The following is a 19,443-nucleotide window of genomic DNA, read 5'->3' as shown; positions in this document are numbered from 1 at the left end:
ATCTAAGAGGGGGAGGTGGGGGGGGGCGGCGGGGAGACTTCCTTTCAACAGGCGTGGTGGCAGAGGGGAGATGGGTGCTTACAGCATGGCTTTTAGGAGGAGGTACATCTAGAGGAAAAGGATTACTGCACTCTTCTATAAAAATAGGATTCACAAACCACAGCCTGTCATTTCCTATTGACAGCTCAATTTCACATGAGCAGTGGTTTGTGCTACTTGCAAAACACTGGGTAGGTCTTAAAGTGTCTCCCTGGGCAGTGCTGAAAGCAGAGTCTCTTGTAGGGTGGGATAGCTCCTCTCCTCTTCTGTGGTTTAAGGAGGAATCCCAGAAATCTGTCCAAAAGAAAGAAAGAAAAGAATGAAAAAATGCAGCTAACGGTATGTAGAAGTCCTACCTTTTGTTAAAAGTAATGTTAACAAGCTTTCACACCTCTGCACAAAACAGTGTGAAGAAAGGGTTGTCTATTTTATGTGTGAGATGCTTCAAACCAGGGCACAAGCTCAGAAGCTTCACCAGAAACCTCTTTCTTGCCAATTTTAGGATACACATCTAATGAAAACTGTTAATGCTGTGCAACCTAAGCGGTGTAAACAGGAAGGTACAAGTAACAAATACGAATGATTGTGAAAAGGGGTCTATGGTTTCTTCAGTAATCACTGGCCTCCAAAATGCCAGTAGCTGTGGATACCTGAGGTGAAGGTGTGAAGACCCCAGGCGAGTGCTGCCTCTCTCTCGCTGACTGTGGGAAGGTGCAGGGCTGAGACACACAGTCTGGATCCAACATGCACCGGAAGCACAAGAGACATCAGCTGAAGATGTAGCAGACTGTTCTACAGAGGGCTGATCCTGCTTTGCAGCACAACCAGTCCAGAAACATATGATATCAAGCACTTTCCACAGATAAAAATTACCGTGAATGTCTACAGCCCTGGTGACCATTATCCATAGCCATGCCCACTCCACTTTGGTTTGCACCTTGCTGTGAGACTGACTGCCTGCAGGTGTAAGAGAGGAAAGGTGGTGCAAAAGACCATGTTTCCACAGATAAAAATTACCGTGAATGTCTACAGCCCTGGTGACCATTATCCATAGCCATGCCCACTCCACTTTGGTTTGCACCTTGCTGTGAGACTGACTGCCTGCAGGTGTAAGAGAGGAAAGGTGGTGCAAAAGACACAGGAAGGTTTATACTGAAGGACTAAAGAAGAGTTAAGTATTTCAGTGCCCTCAACTGTGATCGGAAAATGAAGATGGTGTTTCAGATGCAAGTAGGCACTTCCGTGTGTATGTATGTATTCTTATTAGAATTTATTCTTATGAGAATTTATAAAAACTTGTTTTAAAAAAACCCTAGGGAGTGTTTCTACACCTTTTGAACAGATTCAGTACCATATTGAAGCTTTTTCCCTTTCCCTAGAGATGAGTTCTCAAACCTGCTTGCTTTACCAGTCTGATAGCTTTTAATCACTCAGATGCTAATCCAGGCTCCGTTAATGGAAGCATCAGGAAACAGAAGCTCTGGCAAACCCTGTGTGTTCTGACCAAAGGAAAGGGTATAAACTTCTGATGGTAATCAATGTGTGAGGACTGGATAGATGCCCCCAGATTTAGGTACAAGGGGTAGAGGGAAATTCTGGAAACACAGAGATGCAGATAAATAAATAAATAACTATTTTAGTATGCTTCGTCCCCTAACACAGAGCTGACACTGATGGTATGTGCTTCTCGGTGGACTTACAGAGGATGCCAGTGGGGCTGCCACACAGCTCCTGAACCCTGCCCTGTGCTTGATGTCAAGCATGTCTGACTGCAAAAACAACACGTGCACAGGTGAACTAAAAGACTGTCTGTTCCCATCAGGGTAAAATTCCTGATTTAGCCTCTTGCAGACTAGTCTACTGTCCATGGGTAATTTGACTTTATAAGCATGTTACTGTGATTTCACAGGGAGGCTGAGGTTAGAACAGCTTTATTCTCTGATTTCCTACCATGAGAGGAAGAAGAACAGAGAGGCTTAAAATAAAAGTGTTGCCAGGAACAGCAGCACTCTTGGCAACAGAATTCAGGAATAGATGTGCAGACACAACCACACATAATAGCATCATGTTATCAACTCCCTCACGTCTGAGATTCTCTGGGGTACAATTTGTTTTAAATGTTCCAACTGTACTGGAGTATGCAAATGCAATACAGTGGAAGTTGCTTGTTTAAGTCAGAATATAATGCTGTGGAGTACCATGGGCTGAGGAAATGGTGAGTAAGCCAATGTACAAAAGGGAAGTTGGTTATTTCTCTCAGTACTGATCAGGGTAAGACACTGTGATGAAAATGCAATGCTCCACTCAGACTATGAAAGACCAGATGAAGTGGTCCTACCAAGGGTTACACAGCTGCTTCAGAGTGGGTGTTTCCCAGCCCAGCCACGGTGTCCCATACAGCAGGAAAGGCAGTTTGATAGTCTCCCATTGCTATCCTTCCCTTAGCTTACACTGTGTGAGGGATAATTAGGCAGTTCTTTGAGACTTTGGCACATCTGTGATCGTATGTGCTCTTTGTGAAGTAGAATCGCACTGTTTCTCCTGCTAAAATGCCTTCTGTACCAGCAAGGTCAAGACTAGAGGGCCTGCAGTACATCCTCTTTGACAATATACATAACAGCCAGATTCTTTGTGGAACAATCCAGCTTGCAGGTAGACATCTTACTGCTACACCCCCAAAAAACATGTCACTTTGAAATAAATCAAAAGCAACATACAAGAACTTCAAACAAGTCTAGCTTTCCTTGGGGAGTGCCACTTCAGGCAGCACTTACTGTTTGTGTACCTATTTTTACCCACAAAATTTTGTTCCAGGAAGCAGTAAACAGCAACACTTGTTCCTTCAGCCTGTTGGACTTTACTAAGACAGCATGGCACTCCAAGAAGCACCATTTCCCCGGAAATCTGTACACAACAAAAGGTGTTCTTCTGTTGTCAGAAACTTTCCTGGCATGCAATGTGCTGTGACATGCAAACCTCCAAGCATCGCCACTTTTAGGACCACCAGTGTACAGGAGAGAAGGAAGAAGACTACAACCAACATTGCTTTGGTGCTTGTGCTTTAGCTAATGCTTCCTTTCAGAAGTTGCTGGAGATTGTTGCCTGGGTCAGGATCTCCCCTGCTGGCTCAAATTAGACTGCAGGTTGGAGAATCATGATGTACTTCTTACATTTTAATCCAAATGTTTACACTTCTTATAATAAACTTAATAATAAGTTTGCAACTTGCTATCTCAAGTTGCAAAAGTACCTTTCTTTATTTCTTACATTTTAATCCAAATGTTTACACTTGTTATGATAAACTTAAGCAAGTTGCAAACTTATTATATCTCAAGTTGCAAAGTACCTTTCTTTACGCCTTCAGTGCTGGCTGGACACCCGTATTCAAGAATGCTTTGACAAATTGGAGTATCTTCAGAATAGAGGATGCTGAAAGTGTTAGAGGCAATTCTGACAGGCAAATTCAACAAAGCCACCTGAACTGAAACCAGTGGGGCTTGCCCATGCCTTCTGGGAGCTATAATGCAGAAGATCCAAAAATAGGTCTGTAAAGCCCCAGGGTGCTCTAGTGAATATCTCTAAGTGAGCTAACTCTTCAGCTTCCACCATTGTTTGGATGTTTTCAACAGCTGAGGGAAAACTGAAAAGGAAAATAGCATGGGAGTGGCGAACTGTAATAGCTGTCTCAAGTGGAGTGTGTTAAATGTGAAGGGATAAGAAGAAGACCTACTTTAGTTAACGGAACTGCATTTCCCAACTTTGTGACTTTCTACATCTGATCTAAAATTTGCTCGTTTGGTGCTGTCACTAAAATAACGTTCCTTTTCATATCTGATTAGCGTGAGGTGAGAGAACATGCTGGGACACTACACGTTTCTCTACCAACTAGAAATCCTGCAAGAGGAAGCAGAAATATCTGAATTCAGAAATATCACACTTCCATCAGCATTGCTGCCACGCATCAGAGGGGAAACTGCAAAGGTGTTTTCCTCTTTACACATGCATCAGTTGTCAAATACTTCCAATGCGTGTAAGCTACCCTGAAAGGCTGTGCCACCCGTCAGTTGTTGAAACCCCCAGCTTATACAGTGAGACTGTAGCTCCCATGCCCTGCACAGAAGTCCAGGTGGAGGTTTATGTTTCAAAGGAGTAAGTGGCCTTTCTTTTTTCAGTGTGCTTCTATAAACATAAAGACATAAACGTCTTCTCTCTTGCATTCAGGCCTCCTCAGCTAGTTCATCTATCCTCCATTTGCATTGTGTCTGTGCAAGGCACGAGTCTGAGTGTAACTCTGGCTGCTCAGAGCAACTTAACTTACCTATCCCCAGGCTAGAGATAATTTCAAGGTCTTGAAAGTTACTGGCTTCTATTATTGCTTGTGGCAGCTTCAGGGTGAAGGGCAGCAAATCCCTGTAAAAAGAAACACAGTGAAAAACCAACAAAAGAATAAACCCCACAGTTTTTAGGAACTTCAGATTTTACTGTTGGTTTTGGTGACTGAATTGTCTCACCATTTCAGCCCTGTTCTGCAAAGTTCTGGATGTTGTCAAGGGAAGATCTCACAGCCAGTAAGGCATCGTGGATATTGTACCGACCTGTGTTGCTCTGATTTCACAAGAGATCACCAGCTCCTGTGGCAATGCTTGATGCCATGCCACAGGCTTAATCACTGCACCTTGGCTTCCTCTGAAAACAGAGGGAACGCCTCTCACCTCAGGGGAAGCCACAAGGGTGGAAAAACCTTCCCATGAAAAGTGAGGTGTTGCAAATGGTAATTATTGCAATTAGAAAAGCCATTTTTTCTGGTGTGTAGGGCATTTGCAATCCTTTTTACTTTCTGTTGACCCTTCTCTCCCCACCCTTCTTCCTCTTTTAAAAATTAGTGTAAGTGTAAGGCATGGGGGCACGGCAAGACAGAGCAGGGTTAGAGAAGACAGTGGCCCCTGGGTGAAGAGACAGATAATGAAGTGCTAGATGACACTGAGAAAGCACATATATCCGTCTACTCTCTGGTCTCAGACTTCTGACTGCTTGGTTTCTGGAAAGATACTGTATTTTGACTGAAAAAAAATATGCTGTTTCTCAGAGGATGTTAGTTAGGTTTCACTGAAATACACCCTAACTCTCAATTTAACAGAGCTCTTGGGCTGGCGGTGAACTGTTCAGGTTTGCCTCTTGCCCAATAACAATTCACTAAACCTGTTCCTACCTCAATTCCCATTTTAACAAAGTCCAGAAAAGCCAGTAATAGTAGTCCCTAAAAGACAGCAAAAAATGGTGCAGGGTCACTTTACACATTAAAAAGTTTAATAAAATGTTCTGCAAGCTACAGGAAATTATTTTAGAAAAAGCTGCCCTTGTTAGTAGGTGGTCTCTGCTACACAAATGCACATCCCAAAAATGCATGTGACTGTAGACCTGGGGAGGACCGATCTGTTGACAGATGAATGCACGGGGTGGGCTATTTTTGCCCTTATTAACGGATGTGTATCCTTGTGATGCGCAGTGTACTCCACAGGTTCCCTGTGCACCACTGAGCACTCTGTTGTCACGTTGTTTGACATAAACTGATGTGATCCCAGGATCTCTTTGTTTTTCATGGCAGCTATCAGGCGTAAAAGAGGAAGAGGGTCCACGGGCTTTCTGCTTACTTTGTTATCGTTATATGCATGAACAGTTCCCTTCTATTTATTTTTTCTTTTTTTCAGTAGAAAAATACATCTAAAAATCAGGTTTTATTCATGGGGCAGCAGCTTGCAGACAAACCACCAGGTCACCTGGTACCTACAGGTGCTATTTTTGTGATCTAAGCTAATCTACCCACACCAAACTTTCTTTTGAGAAGGACCTGTCAGTCCTGATAAGCTGTTTCCAGCTATTTATAGATGACTATTTACTACAGCCCCGAGAATAGGACTCTCCACCCACCATCATGGAGAGCTTCTACAAGCTGCCAGCAAATGGTAGGTCAGTGTCTAAGCAGCCATTTTATTATCTGCTTCTCTCAGAAATTATTCCCCGTTTACCTTGTGTTTTGACATTGACCTGAGATATCAGATGAACTGTCCAAATGTGTATTTGACACTCAGAAAAGAAGTATATAGCAGGAACTAAAAGAAAAGCTTGTCTTTCTTTCTGGGACTCTTTCTGCAGCCATGGAAAGCTCTTTCTGAAGTATGGAAGCTTTTTATTAAGCTTCAGGAAAGCAGAAGTTAGCAGATTTTCCCTCCCGCCAGCCTTTTGACTAGAAATGCTCAATGCTTGGTTGCATTTGGGCTCTTCTTTGCTCCTTTGGTAGGACAGAAATCTTTATATGAGGGCTAATTTATGCCCGTTCTATAGGGTCTATACACATCTAGATGGCTAAATGTGTTTTCGTTGATGGGGGTGAGACAGAGCATGGTCCCTTGCATGTGGGTAGGAGTCCTGTCCCAGCAGTGCTGAACACAGCAGCAGCAGCCCCAAAATAGTATGAATATTACTGGCTGGGTAAGCTGCAGCACACTGTATCATACCATAGATAGACCGGTCCTACTGTGTGACCTAACCAAGCCCCTAGCACAACTGCCTCATAAACTTATCCTGAATCCCCTTTCACCTCTTAAATGGAAACAACTAAGAGTTCATCTAAGTTTCTGTAGGGAAGGTCAAAATGCACCAGGAATGGGGTAATGAGGTTGTGGAGGTATTGCTGCAGCGTGCTCAGCACAAACGCACAGATTAGAGGAGACTGCAGACACACAGGTTTAATTACACAGAGGGGACTCATCAGCTGCTGATCAAACCTTGCACTAATGAAAATGACCTTACAGGTCTTTCCCATCTCTGTGCCCACTGTGTTTGGTATTTCTGCACTGAACAAACCAACAAGGTCTGTTCTTCATCACTGTATTTTTTTTTTTAATTTTGGCTAAAGAACAGAAATTGTTTAAGAACTGCTCTCCTTGACAGATTCCCTGTAGGTGATTAAGTGCTTTGAGGGTGCAGCCCTACAGACTTTCCTCGGATAAAGCTTCCAGCTTCAGGGGCAGCTGTGGTTATGGTGTGCCTGGCTAGAAACTGGGTGATCTGGCCCCATTGCAGGTACCAGCATCTGAAATACCTCCTGGTCTGGCAGGTTAGAGGAAACTAGAGGAAACAGTGAGGGCTGTTCTATGACTGGGTACCAGGGAAATGCAGTCCAGAGGGGAGAGCAAAGCAACTCCACTGTAGCAGCAACAAATCTGACTCACCTACTGACACAGTAGAAGGCAACCAGTTTGAAGATATCCTCAAATACAAGGACGGATCCTTCCAGGTATAGGACTGATAAAAAACAAAAAAGACAGTCAGCAAGAGTTTTCTTTAAGCTGTATGGTTAAAAAAAAAGCTGGTAGGTTTGGCTCACGCATCTTGCATTCTGTGATTGTTCAGTATTTGCACAGACTAATATGAAGAAGCATAAAGAACAGGCTTCAGAAGGCCAAATGCAATGAGATTCTTCAAGGAGATACTAGAGAAGAAATGTCTCAACCTGGCTTTCTGAATGGTTAGCTCAAGATATCAGTTTGTGACAGTAATAGAAACAATGGGAAGAAAAAACCCCAGGTCACTGCCAAAGGGTTCATTACAACCCCATCTCTCTCTACGGATGTACAGATCTGAAGTACATATGGGGCTGCTGACATCATGACTCTCTATGCTGGAATCTGGTTTGGTCTGGATGGACAAAGTGCTTTAAAGTAAAAAAAAAAAAAAAAAGACATTACTATTTTGTTACTATGTGTGTGGGCTCTGACCTGAGCCATGCAGGCGGGGTGAGAGCAGCCTATTTGTATCTCCCCTGTCTTTTCCCTCCCATTGTGTTACACAGCAACAGCACTTTCCTTTAAGTGGCAAAATACAATCTACATCACATTGCTGAGTTCTTCAAGATGACCTCCTTTATAAAAGCATGCTATGGCATTGTGTAGCCCAAATCTCACATGTCATTAGAGAGTTTTTGGCTGCTAAGCGAGAAAAAATTCACCGGCAGTGAAGAAAATTTCACATTGACCGATAACCAAGGCAGAGAGGAGGAGATGGAGCTGCAGGAGAGAAGTGTCCACCTTTGCTTCTGCTTGATAGTCTAACAAATTTTCTGTGCCCATTTGTAAACAACACACAATCACAGAGACTGGCAGATTTAAGGAAATCTGCAGTGGTTTCTCAAAAATACCCACTTACTGATGCTGGAGAACAGGAGCCCCAGAGCTGCACTGTTCCTGCCACAGGAGCACGCCGGGAGCCCCTCAGAAGCAGCACCAGCTCAAACCCTCATAGTGGTGCCCACAGCCTCTCTGCATCTTTCTTCACTCTGTTTTCTAGGCCACAGTCCATAGCCACGAAGCTCACAGAATCACAGAATTGTCTAGGTTTGAAGGGACCTTTGAGATCATCAAGTCCAAGCATCAAGCTAACGCTGCCAAAATCACCACTGAGCCTTGTCCCTAAGCACCATGTCTTACCCGTCTTTCAGCTACCGTGATTCAGCTCCCTCGGTCTGCCACGATTCACAGCCCTGGGAAGCCCCTCCAGCTCTTTGCCTTGCCTGCCGGGTTGGTAGTTCACCGACAAAGCAAGGCCTCCTGCAGGAGGGAGACATCTGCCTGGTTCTCCTCTCCCACAGCTCTGTGCTCTGTCTCTTGTTCTCCAGCCAGCAGAGGATCCTACTGGAAGGAAACGCTCAAGCTTGTCTCTTGTTCAGTGTTGCAGTTTGTTCTCCAAACAAGGCATTTCCTCCTTTTACTTCTCCCTTTGTCCTATCCCAGGCCTTGCAGGTTGCTATTTTGGGCTGAATACACCAGTGTAGACTTTTTCTTAAAGAGGTAAAGGCCATGTAATTCTCAAAAGTAATTCCTAACATCAAATAGTGTTGGATCAGCACAGACAGACCTCAGTGTGTGCACTGATACCGGACTGCAACATGGAACGCAAAACATCCTTCGAGCAAAACAATTCCTTTCCCTTACTTTTCTCCCACAACTGGAAAAATAAGAGTTTGGCAAGTTTTTAATTTTTCCTTAGTAAGAATCATGTTTCAGTCAGGGTTTTTCATTAAACATCTACCATGAACACTTTCTATAGTTTGAAATCCATCTGCTTCGCAGTTCTGACACAGGAAACGAAAACAAAGACAAAACCCAGTTCATTCCAGAGAATGAACCAAACCCCAAGAGTCTGAACTCACTTGAATCTTCAGCAATTAAATAAAGCCCTTTGTGTGGAGGATGGCTTTAAGGACTTTTTTTTTTCTGTTGAGAACCACATGTTCACTTTGGCATCCCGGATTGCAGGTGTATGTAAGAGAGCAAGCTGCACTTGTACATGTTTACAGACATGACCAGATCACTTGGACTGGGAGTAATGATTGTTTCTGTGCCAGGAAGCTCTACCATTTGGGACCTTGAATTTTAGACAAAAGAATATTAGTCCGAGCCCCTCAGTGTCAAGAGTATCCATGCAGAAGTGCCTTGTCACTACAGCTACTCCTCCTCCCATATATAGTTCAATAGCATAAACCACCACAAATCACCAGGTATTATATAGCTAAAGGAGTTTAAGTACAAATGCTGTTGGAGCTTAAGGAGAAGAGTTTTCAGCAGGTGGTATACAGAAACTGGACTGTCCCTGGTCTGCTCTGAGAGGTCACAGAAGGTAACAAAATCCAGTGTATTTGTCAGCAGGCTGGAATTCATCATACAGAGACTCACAGCTCTGCTGGGAGATTTTTGGGTGGCCTGCAAACAAGTAAGAATAGAAAAACACTGCGTTAGATGGATCATTACCCAAGGTACTAGTACCATCAGGACGGATTCTCAAAACCTATTCTGAACAGTGACACTGTCGAGCAGCTTGTGCAGGGCTGGCGTGGCCACTGGAACCCATTCCCAGCACAGCACCCAATGGGGAAAGCCTTCCAGCCTTCTGTGGGGATGGTCTTCCTTGGGAGAAACTAACACTTTTTGCTTAACCTGTTTTTATCCAGACACCTGCTGACCACTAGCAGGCATCACCAGTAAGCAGTGCTTCCTGACAGCTTTGCTGTGGCAGATGGGTGGCCGATAATGGGTACGGTATAGGAACGAACATCTGTGGGAATGAATGGCTGTCGTTCACTTGTGGAGAACATTAAGTCGTTCTTCTCTGAGAAGACAGTCAGGAAAGCGTGCTTTTCTCTGGCTGTGGACCAGGAAATCGTGCTTTTCTCTGGCTGTGGACGTGCTGTGGGTAGGTGGGGACATTTCACTGACATGAGCCCTGTTGCTCAGGGAGGGATCATGGCGTTGCCATTTATAGGAACTCATGACTTTTGCAAAAGCTACAAGCAGTCGCTTCTCTGCCAGACTGCTGTAATCCTGCTGAAAACTGCAGAGACAAAATCCACTTTTCTTGGGCTCATAAAACTATACCCAGGGCACCTGAAGAGCAAGGAAATCCCTACATCTCACCAGAGCAGTGGCAGGATGTCAAGAATAGGATCAAAAGCAGCAGAAAAAGTTGACTGGGTTCTGTGAGCCAAACGTATTGCCACAGCATATTGAGTTTTACCTGATATTTAGATGCCCATGGAAAAAAGTCACCTTCAGGAAATGAAAGGGGAAATGTGTAGATCAATGGGCGATTTTGAGCTGTCTGAAACAACAATATCAGAATTAATTGAAAAATCTTTTATGGGTGACGGAACCATTAGTAACACAAATTAGTGATTCACTGTTGACCATACTCTGTTTTGTGTCTTTTGTGCAACTCAATAAGTGAACAGGATATGGCCAGGTTATGAACTGCTATAAATATTTATGGTTGATCTTTCCCTTTATGACACCAACATGCTCTGAAGAGTGGCATCTTTAGGCACTGACTGGAATCTGTCTTCATGTTTCCTTGAATCTTTAGATCTCCCCATCATTTTTCTATCCAGATGCTGATGTTTTTGAGTCATGCTGTCCCTGGGTATTCTGGCTTCCTTTCCTCTTCGATTTTTCCCCACAGAATTGTATTTGCGAGTCCTGTTGTTCTGGTCACATGGACAAACCACCCCAATTTCCATCTTCTTACTGCTTACAGAGGCCCATGGGACCCAATTACTTCAGCTTCTTCTTCTCTAATGGCACTGTTAGTCCTATTCACTGTTTCTGATATCTGTGTAATCCTTCAGAGAAATCGGAATTCAAAGATATGAATCCCTTATTCTGCAGCAGTTGTGTTGACAGAGGACTACTGAGAACACAACCATCCTCAGAAGTGCTGCTTGGATGTGCTTGAGATGCTCTTATCTTTCCAGATTCTGGCAAACTGAGAGATTCGGCATCATGGGAGTGATTCCACTTTCCTATTTCTGTTTTAAGATTTAAGATAATAAATCCACAGCCTCCTAACCAGACCTCTCACTGATGTTTCCCTTCTTTGATATGTCTCTGGCTTGATACCATGGTTGCCATGACTCTGCTTGCACTGACCTTTGCAGTTGGCAGTGCTTGCCAGCTTTGCTGCTGTTCTGCTGCCCTCAGCCCTTCACTCGCTAGGAAGGCGGGATCAGTCCAAGGCAGAGGTTACCAACTTCCCTACTTCCAGATGCTGACCTTCCTAGCTGTTGCATGGGCCAGCTTAGCAGTTTTCTGCCCCTGGGGAACAAGTATTGCAATAGAGGAGTGCAGTGACCCCAGTGCTCAGGCTGTTGTGCTCGTCACACCTGCTGTGCTTTACAGAGATGCGTGAGAGAATGATGCAATTCCTTCAGGTTATTGCTTCAGTTCCCTGAGCACGTGCAAATTTTCTGGCCCCTTATTCGTGCACTAGGCTGGTGGTGCGATTAAGGAAGAGTTTTAGTTGGATATAGGGAAATACAGATTACCTTGGCAGAAGTCCTTAGGGTGTTCACAGTGTCCTTCTGCAACAGCTGTTTGAAAGTTCCTAGTATCTGTCCCTGACATTGTGTTACTTTTTGATGACTTTCTGGACAGTCTGTACAACCTTCAAGTGCTATGTTCTTGTAAAGCACTTGTCATTGTTTTGCTGTTTTCTCTTCTGAGGGCCATTTTATTTCTTCTGTAATCTGCTGCCTCTGCTTCTTCCATCTGTTGTCTAAGCTTCCTTTTTGGTAGCACAGTTCTAGACTGTCTTGGGCGATCCAGGTCTGCTTTGTCTTCCTTGTGTTTCCTGGTGATTCTTTCATGAAACTGTTAGTTGTTTCTATTTTTTCCCCTCATCAAGGAAGGGCAGAAACTTCCCTGGTTTGGACTTCTGCCAGAGTCTTCTGTTGTGCATCCAATCCTGTGCTTTCTCACAGGATTTCAATTTTATGGTTTCCTACAGAGTTTAATCTTTCTGGCCATGATGAAAAAAATCACTGCTGGTGGCAGTTCCTGGGAAATTGAAACTAATGAATTATGAAAGTGATGAAGTGTTAATGAGCTTGGTTCCAGAGTGTAAGAGAAATCTATTTTTAAACTATGTTTTTCACAAAATATAATTGTATTGTGCAGAACAAAATTAATGCCCTTAAAGAAGATGCAAAACACAGGCTTTTGCACTCTTCTCAGGCTGGGGTTGAGCGGAGGGCACACTTAGTAGAGTTTACTGTTTCCCTGTGCACTCTATGAATGAGTATCCTGGTGCTAAGGAAAAGGACCATCCTCACATCTAACAGCCACAGGGGTCTTGGCCGCTCCACTGTACTTTGGCTTATCCACAGTCAACCAGGCAGATGGGCAGCACATTGTTGTTCACATAAGTCCATTTTATGCCTTTAGTTCAGCGTAAAATCCTGCTGCTGCCTGGTCTTGTTGCCTCTGCTGCAGAGTGCTTGAGCAGAAACGTATTGCAGTCATTTCGCTGCTCGTTGCGAGTAGTGTTCCAGCAGGGGTTGAGAGGGTGGCTCTCAAGGGTACTTCAAGCACAGCTAACCCAGCTAAAAGAAAAGCTCCTCAGTGCTTTCCTGACAGGTAGCCATGTGAACAGTCCCCGCAGGCCCATGGGCACTGCCAGCCACTTCAGGGGTTAAGAGCAGAGCACAGGATGGCAAATAGCTGTTCAGTTTCAAAGCACTTGCCTTCATTGTCAGATCTTCCCCCTGTATCTCCTTTTCAGTGCTCAAACAAACACACTAAAGCCTGTGGAAATTCCATATCTGGCTTGCACTGTTTCTTCAGACAGAGGCTGAGGCGATCCAGGACTTCTTCCCAGGACCAGATAGCAACACAATGTTTAGCTGGAGTTTTAGATGTAGCCATGCAGGGTGTGTTTTCTTGCTCTCACGCAGCAGGGACGAGGGAGAAAACGTGGCCTTTCTGAAGTGTTGAGGACTGAGAGGGCTCCCAAAGACACCAAGGGGAGTAGGGTGACACATTCAGTTGGTGAGGTCCCTGCTGTAACCAGTTGAGCGCTGTGGCTGTGGGATCGTTGCTAGAGAAGTCATATTTTCACAGGTAATTAAATTCAGCATCCACCCATACATTACAATGGCAGTACAAGATTTATGCTGCCCATCACGGTGATTCAAACTGTCAGGGCCCAGGGTTATGGCTGACAAGACAAACTGAATACAGATACTTGCAAATTGCTCTCAGAAGGCAAATCTCTTTGGTAAAACTTTGTGAAATAAATGAAGCTTTCAGATATATAAAGGGTCTCCCCTGTGCCTCATGTAACAGAAAATGATGCTATGATTTGGAATTCTGGGGATTTAGTTCTTAGCAACAATTTTCAGGTAGCAGTATCTTATGTACCTTTTTTACAAGTCTAAAGTCTTGTTTATTAAGGTCTTTAAGATCTTCAGATAGCAAGCACTGTCCAAGGGCAAAAATTATAATTTGTTCCAGTTTAGCCACCGAGACAAGGGCACCGGTATTATGGGTCCTGATTTAGAGTAGCTGTTGTAAAACCAGTAAGCTTTTTGGGTTATGTTCAAGGTACTAAGCAGAGTAGGGTAAGGCAATATTATCCTAGAACAGCACACATAGTCTCTAGCACTGATTACACACAGATTTTGCATTATGCCTCTTGGGAGTGAAAAATAAAGCAAAAAAAAAGGCCAAAGTGAAGATTAACAAAGCTAACAAGAATCTGAGGGCTTCTTTCCAACAGGCTTTCCCTACAATCCTGTTCATTTAAAGCCTAAATTAAAAATGAAAATGTTTGCATGGAGAGAGAAGAGGTAAGTTTTCAGGACGAGATTTTTAAAGAAAAAGAAAAAACCCAACTGCTATAAGCAACCAGAATGTTTCCAAAACAACCTGTAAACCACACAGAAACTTGGCACTGTTACATCTTGAAAAAGCAGCTGCGCAAGCACCTTATCTTTTTAAAGTGGTTTATGTTTTAAAATTGTTTTATACTTTAAAATAAGCAGTGCACCAAAGCGATGTGGAAGTCATCTCAAACGAGTGGGACTTGGTGAGACTTTCTGCCTTCCTTGTGCACTCCTGCATGTAGAACAGAAAGGATGAACTTGCAAAGCAGGTTATAAAATGTGTCCTCATACCATGTTTTACAATATCCCCCAAGCCCTCAGTCACTGTTCCTGGCCACACCAAGACTCTGGGCTCCTACTTCAGAGTAGCCTCCTGCGTGGGAACTCCTTGACACTAACTCAATTTTCAGTGTTAATAAAAATGAGGATAATGGAGAACTCATCTTTGCCAGGCAGACTAACCTTGGGAAGATGTCTAGGTTAGACATCCTTAGGGAACTAGAAATCATTCGGTCTCTCTTTACAATCAAACCACAAACAGTAGACCAGACAACGATAATGTCTTCTGTGTTCTTCTGACAGCCCACGCAGAGGTGGCCTTTGGCCTTTGCATTATCTGTAGAGGTAGATGAGATCCAGCAGAAAGCAACAGCCAAAAGGCACTCCTTGAGCTGGAGTTCAGTGCTGGGGCAGAGCTGCCCAATTCTCTCAAGCCATGGGGCAGACTTGCTCAATGGTAGGCTTTTCATGGCAAGAAGCTGTGTAGGTGACGGTAGACTTTTCTCGCTAATGAGAAACATACATCAGCAGGGGAAATTAGCCCATGCTGAGCCCCGGGTGATGCAGGCAGATCGTTATCTGTGTTAGAGTGAGGCTAATCTGAAGACAACTGGGGTAGCTCTACAGCTTCAGAGCTGTCGCACAGACACACCATTAGCAGCAACAGGAACCACTTTAAAAGATAACATTCGTAAGTCTAGTCTCCGTAACGACAAGGTGTCTACCACACTGAACAGGAGTCATTTACTACAGGAAAATAGGACACTAGACTGCATGCCCAGAGGCCTCCTCATATGCGCTTAAACTGCTTAAAATTTGAAGCTTAAGGTTAACAACATATTCAGCTTTTCCAGCCTCTCCTGCTAAAAATACACCGACTTTTATTCATCGATTGGCTAATCCTTCAAAAAAGTAGTCTTGGACAAGTTCTGCTGCTGAAATGTATGATTTGCTTAATTTACATGGAATTAGGGAAATCAGCCATTTTTGGCAAGAGAAGGGAAGAGGGATCTTCTTTCCCAAGGGCTTTGATAACTCTGTTGTTATTTTTTCCAGCACATTTCTTCTTTTTTCAGGCTAGTCAGGCCCAGAGCTGACAACAGTTTCTTACTTTACCTCGATCACACACTCCATCATGCAACAATAAAGGAAAACATTCCTCTGAAGTAAACTGGAAAAAATTGGCTTCCCTCACAGTGCGGCAGCAGAGTTGCCTGTCAGTGTATACAGAAAGCATACCAAAAAAATGTGAATAGTGTTGGTACGTGGGTGCTGAACAAAGTCAAGTGCTCAGCATGCAAAGGACCTCTCTGCAGTCTCCTTTCAGCCTTGCTCAGAGCATCTCGGAGGCTCACCCAGTCACATCCAGCACTGCAGGATATGACCCTGTCTTTGGCTGCTTACTGCCCCTTTCCACCCTGTTCCTAGAGCCCTGTATTCAGTCTGCCACCCACCCTTCCCAAAGTCACCAGCTGCTTCTCCACCCCCATTTCACGTTCTCCTTTCCACGCTTTATTTCACATAACCCAGCACATGGTAGCACGCCTTAGGAAACATTGCCCCACCACACTGTCCTGCTTTCATGTCCACCTATCCATGCTGCACACTCCTTTCCAGCCATAACCTGCATGAGAGAGGAAGATGGGACCAGAGGGGCACAAGACCATGTACATGTGTGGCCAACAGATGAGGGATGGTGAGAGAGCTTACCGTGACAGCAGTCTCAGCACAAATTTACCACCTGAACTCCCCTAAAACCTGGCTCCTGCCTCTCCTAATGACAGTGCCCACACCCTTTCCCATCTATTTCACTTGTGCTCATAAGGCTGCAGTACCCTGACTACTAGCTACTGGGACTACTGATGTAGTTTTTGCCTTCTATATATATACATTCAGCAAAATCCTATTCCATAGTAAACCTGAAGTTGAAGATGCTTAATGACCTTTCTGACTAGTAGACAAGTCTCCAGGGCGGTTCACGAGGTGGTTACCATGGCTGTCCCCTCTTTGATTTATCACTGAATAACAGCATGGAGTATCAAAAAAAATATAAATAACTTGATGCTTTCACTCTGTAATGTCAGATTTAGCCTCTCACCTATTCAGAGGAAATCAGAGCTATAAATAGTTCTACCCTGCTTTTCATGCCATAGTTTACAGTATGAATAATTCTTCTTTCCGGTGTAGAAAGCTGCAGGGTTTCCACTTAAGGAGGCCAACCATTTTGGTTAAAGTGACCAGTTAAAAAAGAACTATGGTACTAGTACAGTGACAACAGAAGTAACTGAATGTGCTTTATGATGGGCCCTTCTGCCTGCCTTCTGATGAGCCAGAGCTTGTCTCCAGAGGTTCAACTTGGGAAGAACAGGATGCACATTTACTCCTTGGATTGGTCTTACCCAACTGAAAAGTCCCTTTAGCACCCGTATAAAAACAGCCCAGGAGCCTTGCAATGCTATTAGCTCCACAAGCTGGCATTTCTCTCAGCCCACAGCAAGCTTAGCTCTTCAATATGCCAAAGGGCACGTAGGTGCATCTGTAGGGTATAACGGGGCCTTTTCAAGCACACTGATACCTCATATGAGTTAATTCAACTGGAAATGTGCACTAAGTAGACTGAGCGCATTGCCTTCTTTCCCCTGTACGCAAAGTATCTACCAAAGAAAGGAAGTTTTGGGGGAGATCACAGGTGAGACATTAACCTAAGAATTACTTATGTTTTATTCATCCTTTTTCACCACCATCCCTCTGTAAATATTAGCAGTATTTACCCCAAAACCCAGGTCCTAAGAGAATGGGAACTGCTTTTGCTGCTTTTCTGACACATCCCTTCTGAGAACTGCCGTCTGCCCTGAGCTTGCCCACAGACTGACCTAGTCTCACTGCCTGGTTGCTTCTCGTGGGATCACTCAGGCTGGCAGGGACCCAAGGAGGTCACTAGCCCAAACTCCTGGTCAAAGCAGGGACATCCATGAGATCAAACCAAGTTGCCCAAGGCTTCATCCAGCCATGTCTTGAAAACCTCCTGTGAAAATCTGCAAGTGCTGTGCAAATAAATGGCTTCATCTTAGAAGTCAGTGTCACGAATACCAGCATAGACTTCAGTTCACTCACTTTAGCTATGAAGTGAAAGATCCCATGTTTGTGACCTCAGTCAGTACCACAGATTTCCACCTTTTCCATTTCAATTCCAGTTCAGAAGGGGTTCAAAATAATTGGAATGAAAATTAATTTTAAAAGTAGGAGATTGTCTTCCTATAGGTTGTTTTCCTATATCTTCTCTTTTCTGAGTATTTAAGAAATTTTAAGGCTACATCTTTATGGTTTTCTCTGCAATTGGGAGGATTATTTCTCTTTCTGGGAAAAAAAAATAAAATAAATTTCTCTGTCTCTACTTTACTTCCTGATTCCAGCAGGCAGGGTGTTAGCAAAACTTGCGAAACTGAGGAAGCTATTGCAAGAGCTGCCAACACTTCCACAAAAATATCCATGTCACAAAAATCATCTTCACAACTGGGCACTCTCATTAAAGGAGCTAAATTGCCCAGTAGGCTGCACTGACTGAGCTGTCCTCCTGCTTTTTTCCCATGACCTCATTCGTGCAGTATTTCAACATAGTTCACGTGGGAAAATACCACCCAACCTCGCTGTGACATATGAGCAATGGGGGCTTTGGTCTGAATTTGTTAATCCAGCCTCAGCAACACGTATTAAAAGAAATGTTAATAAAATAAAACAGGGAAATCTGACATAATGGACCATATCTGGCCATGGTAGCCAGGGTGCCAGCAGGCAGGTCCATTATCAGCATCTGAAGGTGTTTGAGCCAACAAAGAGCATCTACTGCGCTGTTCCTCATCAAGCTGCCTCCTTTTCCCTGCCTCATGCTCACTCGGTGAGTGCCCTCAAACAGTGCTTGGACCTGCCAACCCATACAGGAACACAGGCAGAAATTTGTGTCCCTTGCATCTGAGCTCTGCCATCGTGCCAGGCGTGCTCACAGCCCTCCCCTCAGCCTGCACTTCCTGAGCTTGGTCTAACTTTAAGAAAGGTCAAATAAGGTGACCATGGCAGGACACATTGGATTTCTTTATCAACATCCTTTTTGCTACCAGACTTGCAACCTTGCAGCAAAACCCAGTGATTTCTCTTAAACTGCTTTTGAGTGCAGTAATTGCCTTTATCTTTTCTGTCAAGGTATATTGTAGGTCCTTACCACAAGCCCATACCAGGTAACTGAAGTACAGCTGCTGTCCATAAACCCGAAATTGAGTAGAATCTACCATGTCCAATTGCACCCTGTCTCATCTTTCAAAGGTGGTATTTAATCATGATCTGGACATTTTTGTATTATTTGGAGATAATTTATTTTGGCTTTCCTGTTTGGTCATGTTAAGGTTATTTCAAGATCTCCGTTAATGCTCCAGCTCATTCAGTGCTTGTCTCCAGAGAAGCCGGGACAGTCAGAGCAGGCAGAGTTTTAATTTAAATCTCAGAATTTTCCTGTAATAAATGAAATAACCACACTACAGACAAGGCTTCAATACAAGTCCTTCCTTCAGCTGTGCACTCATTGATTTTGGGGCTCAACTCAGCCTTGGCCCAGCAAATTGGAAGAGATGCTTCTGAATAGCTAGATACAGGGCAAATTGTCCCACACGGGTACGGTCTAAATAAGGAACCAGGACAGCAACTCCATAATGTGTGCTCACATGAACAGCCTTAGGAAAATAAACCTCCAAGCAAGTCACCTCCAAGCCTTAGGACAATAAACCTCCAAGCCAGTCACAGCGATGCAGGACGCATGATTACAAGAGCGGGCATCCATGGCAGGATCAGGCCAGCCTTAACTCCCTTAGGAGATGAGCCTGAGGAGTTCAGTACTGACTTGGTAAATCAAGTCCGTAGTTATTTCT

The 19,443-nt window shown here is 44.0% G+C and overlaps 1 protein-coding gene across 1 annotated transcript in view; it reads right to left on the bottom strand.

Moving 5' to 3' along the window:
- RIN3 (Ras and Rab interactor 3) overlaps positions 1-19,443 on the bottom strand; it is a 66,281-nt gene that overhangs the window by 19,553 nt on the left and 27,285 nt on the right. Inside the window, 4 exon segments of the mRNA XM_014957400.1 lie at position 1; positions 4-333; positions 4,358-4,449; positions 7,272-7,344. The exon segment at position 1 is cut by the window's left edge and continues 1,130 nt beyond it. Coding sequence (XP_014812886.1) covers position 1; positions 4-333; positions 4,358-4,449; positions 7,272-7,344 — 496 coding nt within the window.

The sequence above is a fragment of the Calidris pugnax genome, unplaced genomic scaffold (assembly GCF_001431845.1).
Source record: "Calidris pugnax isolate Ruff unplaced genomic scaffold, ASM143184v1 scaffold211, whole genome shotgun sequence".
Classification (NCBI taxonomy): Eukaryota; Metazoa; Chordata; class Aves; order Charadriiformes; family Scolopacidae; genus Calidris; species Calidris pugnax.
This window is presented reverse-complemented; position numbering and strand designations above follow the sequence as displayed.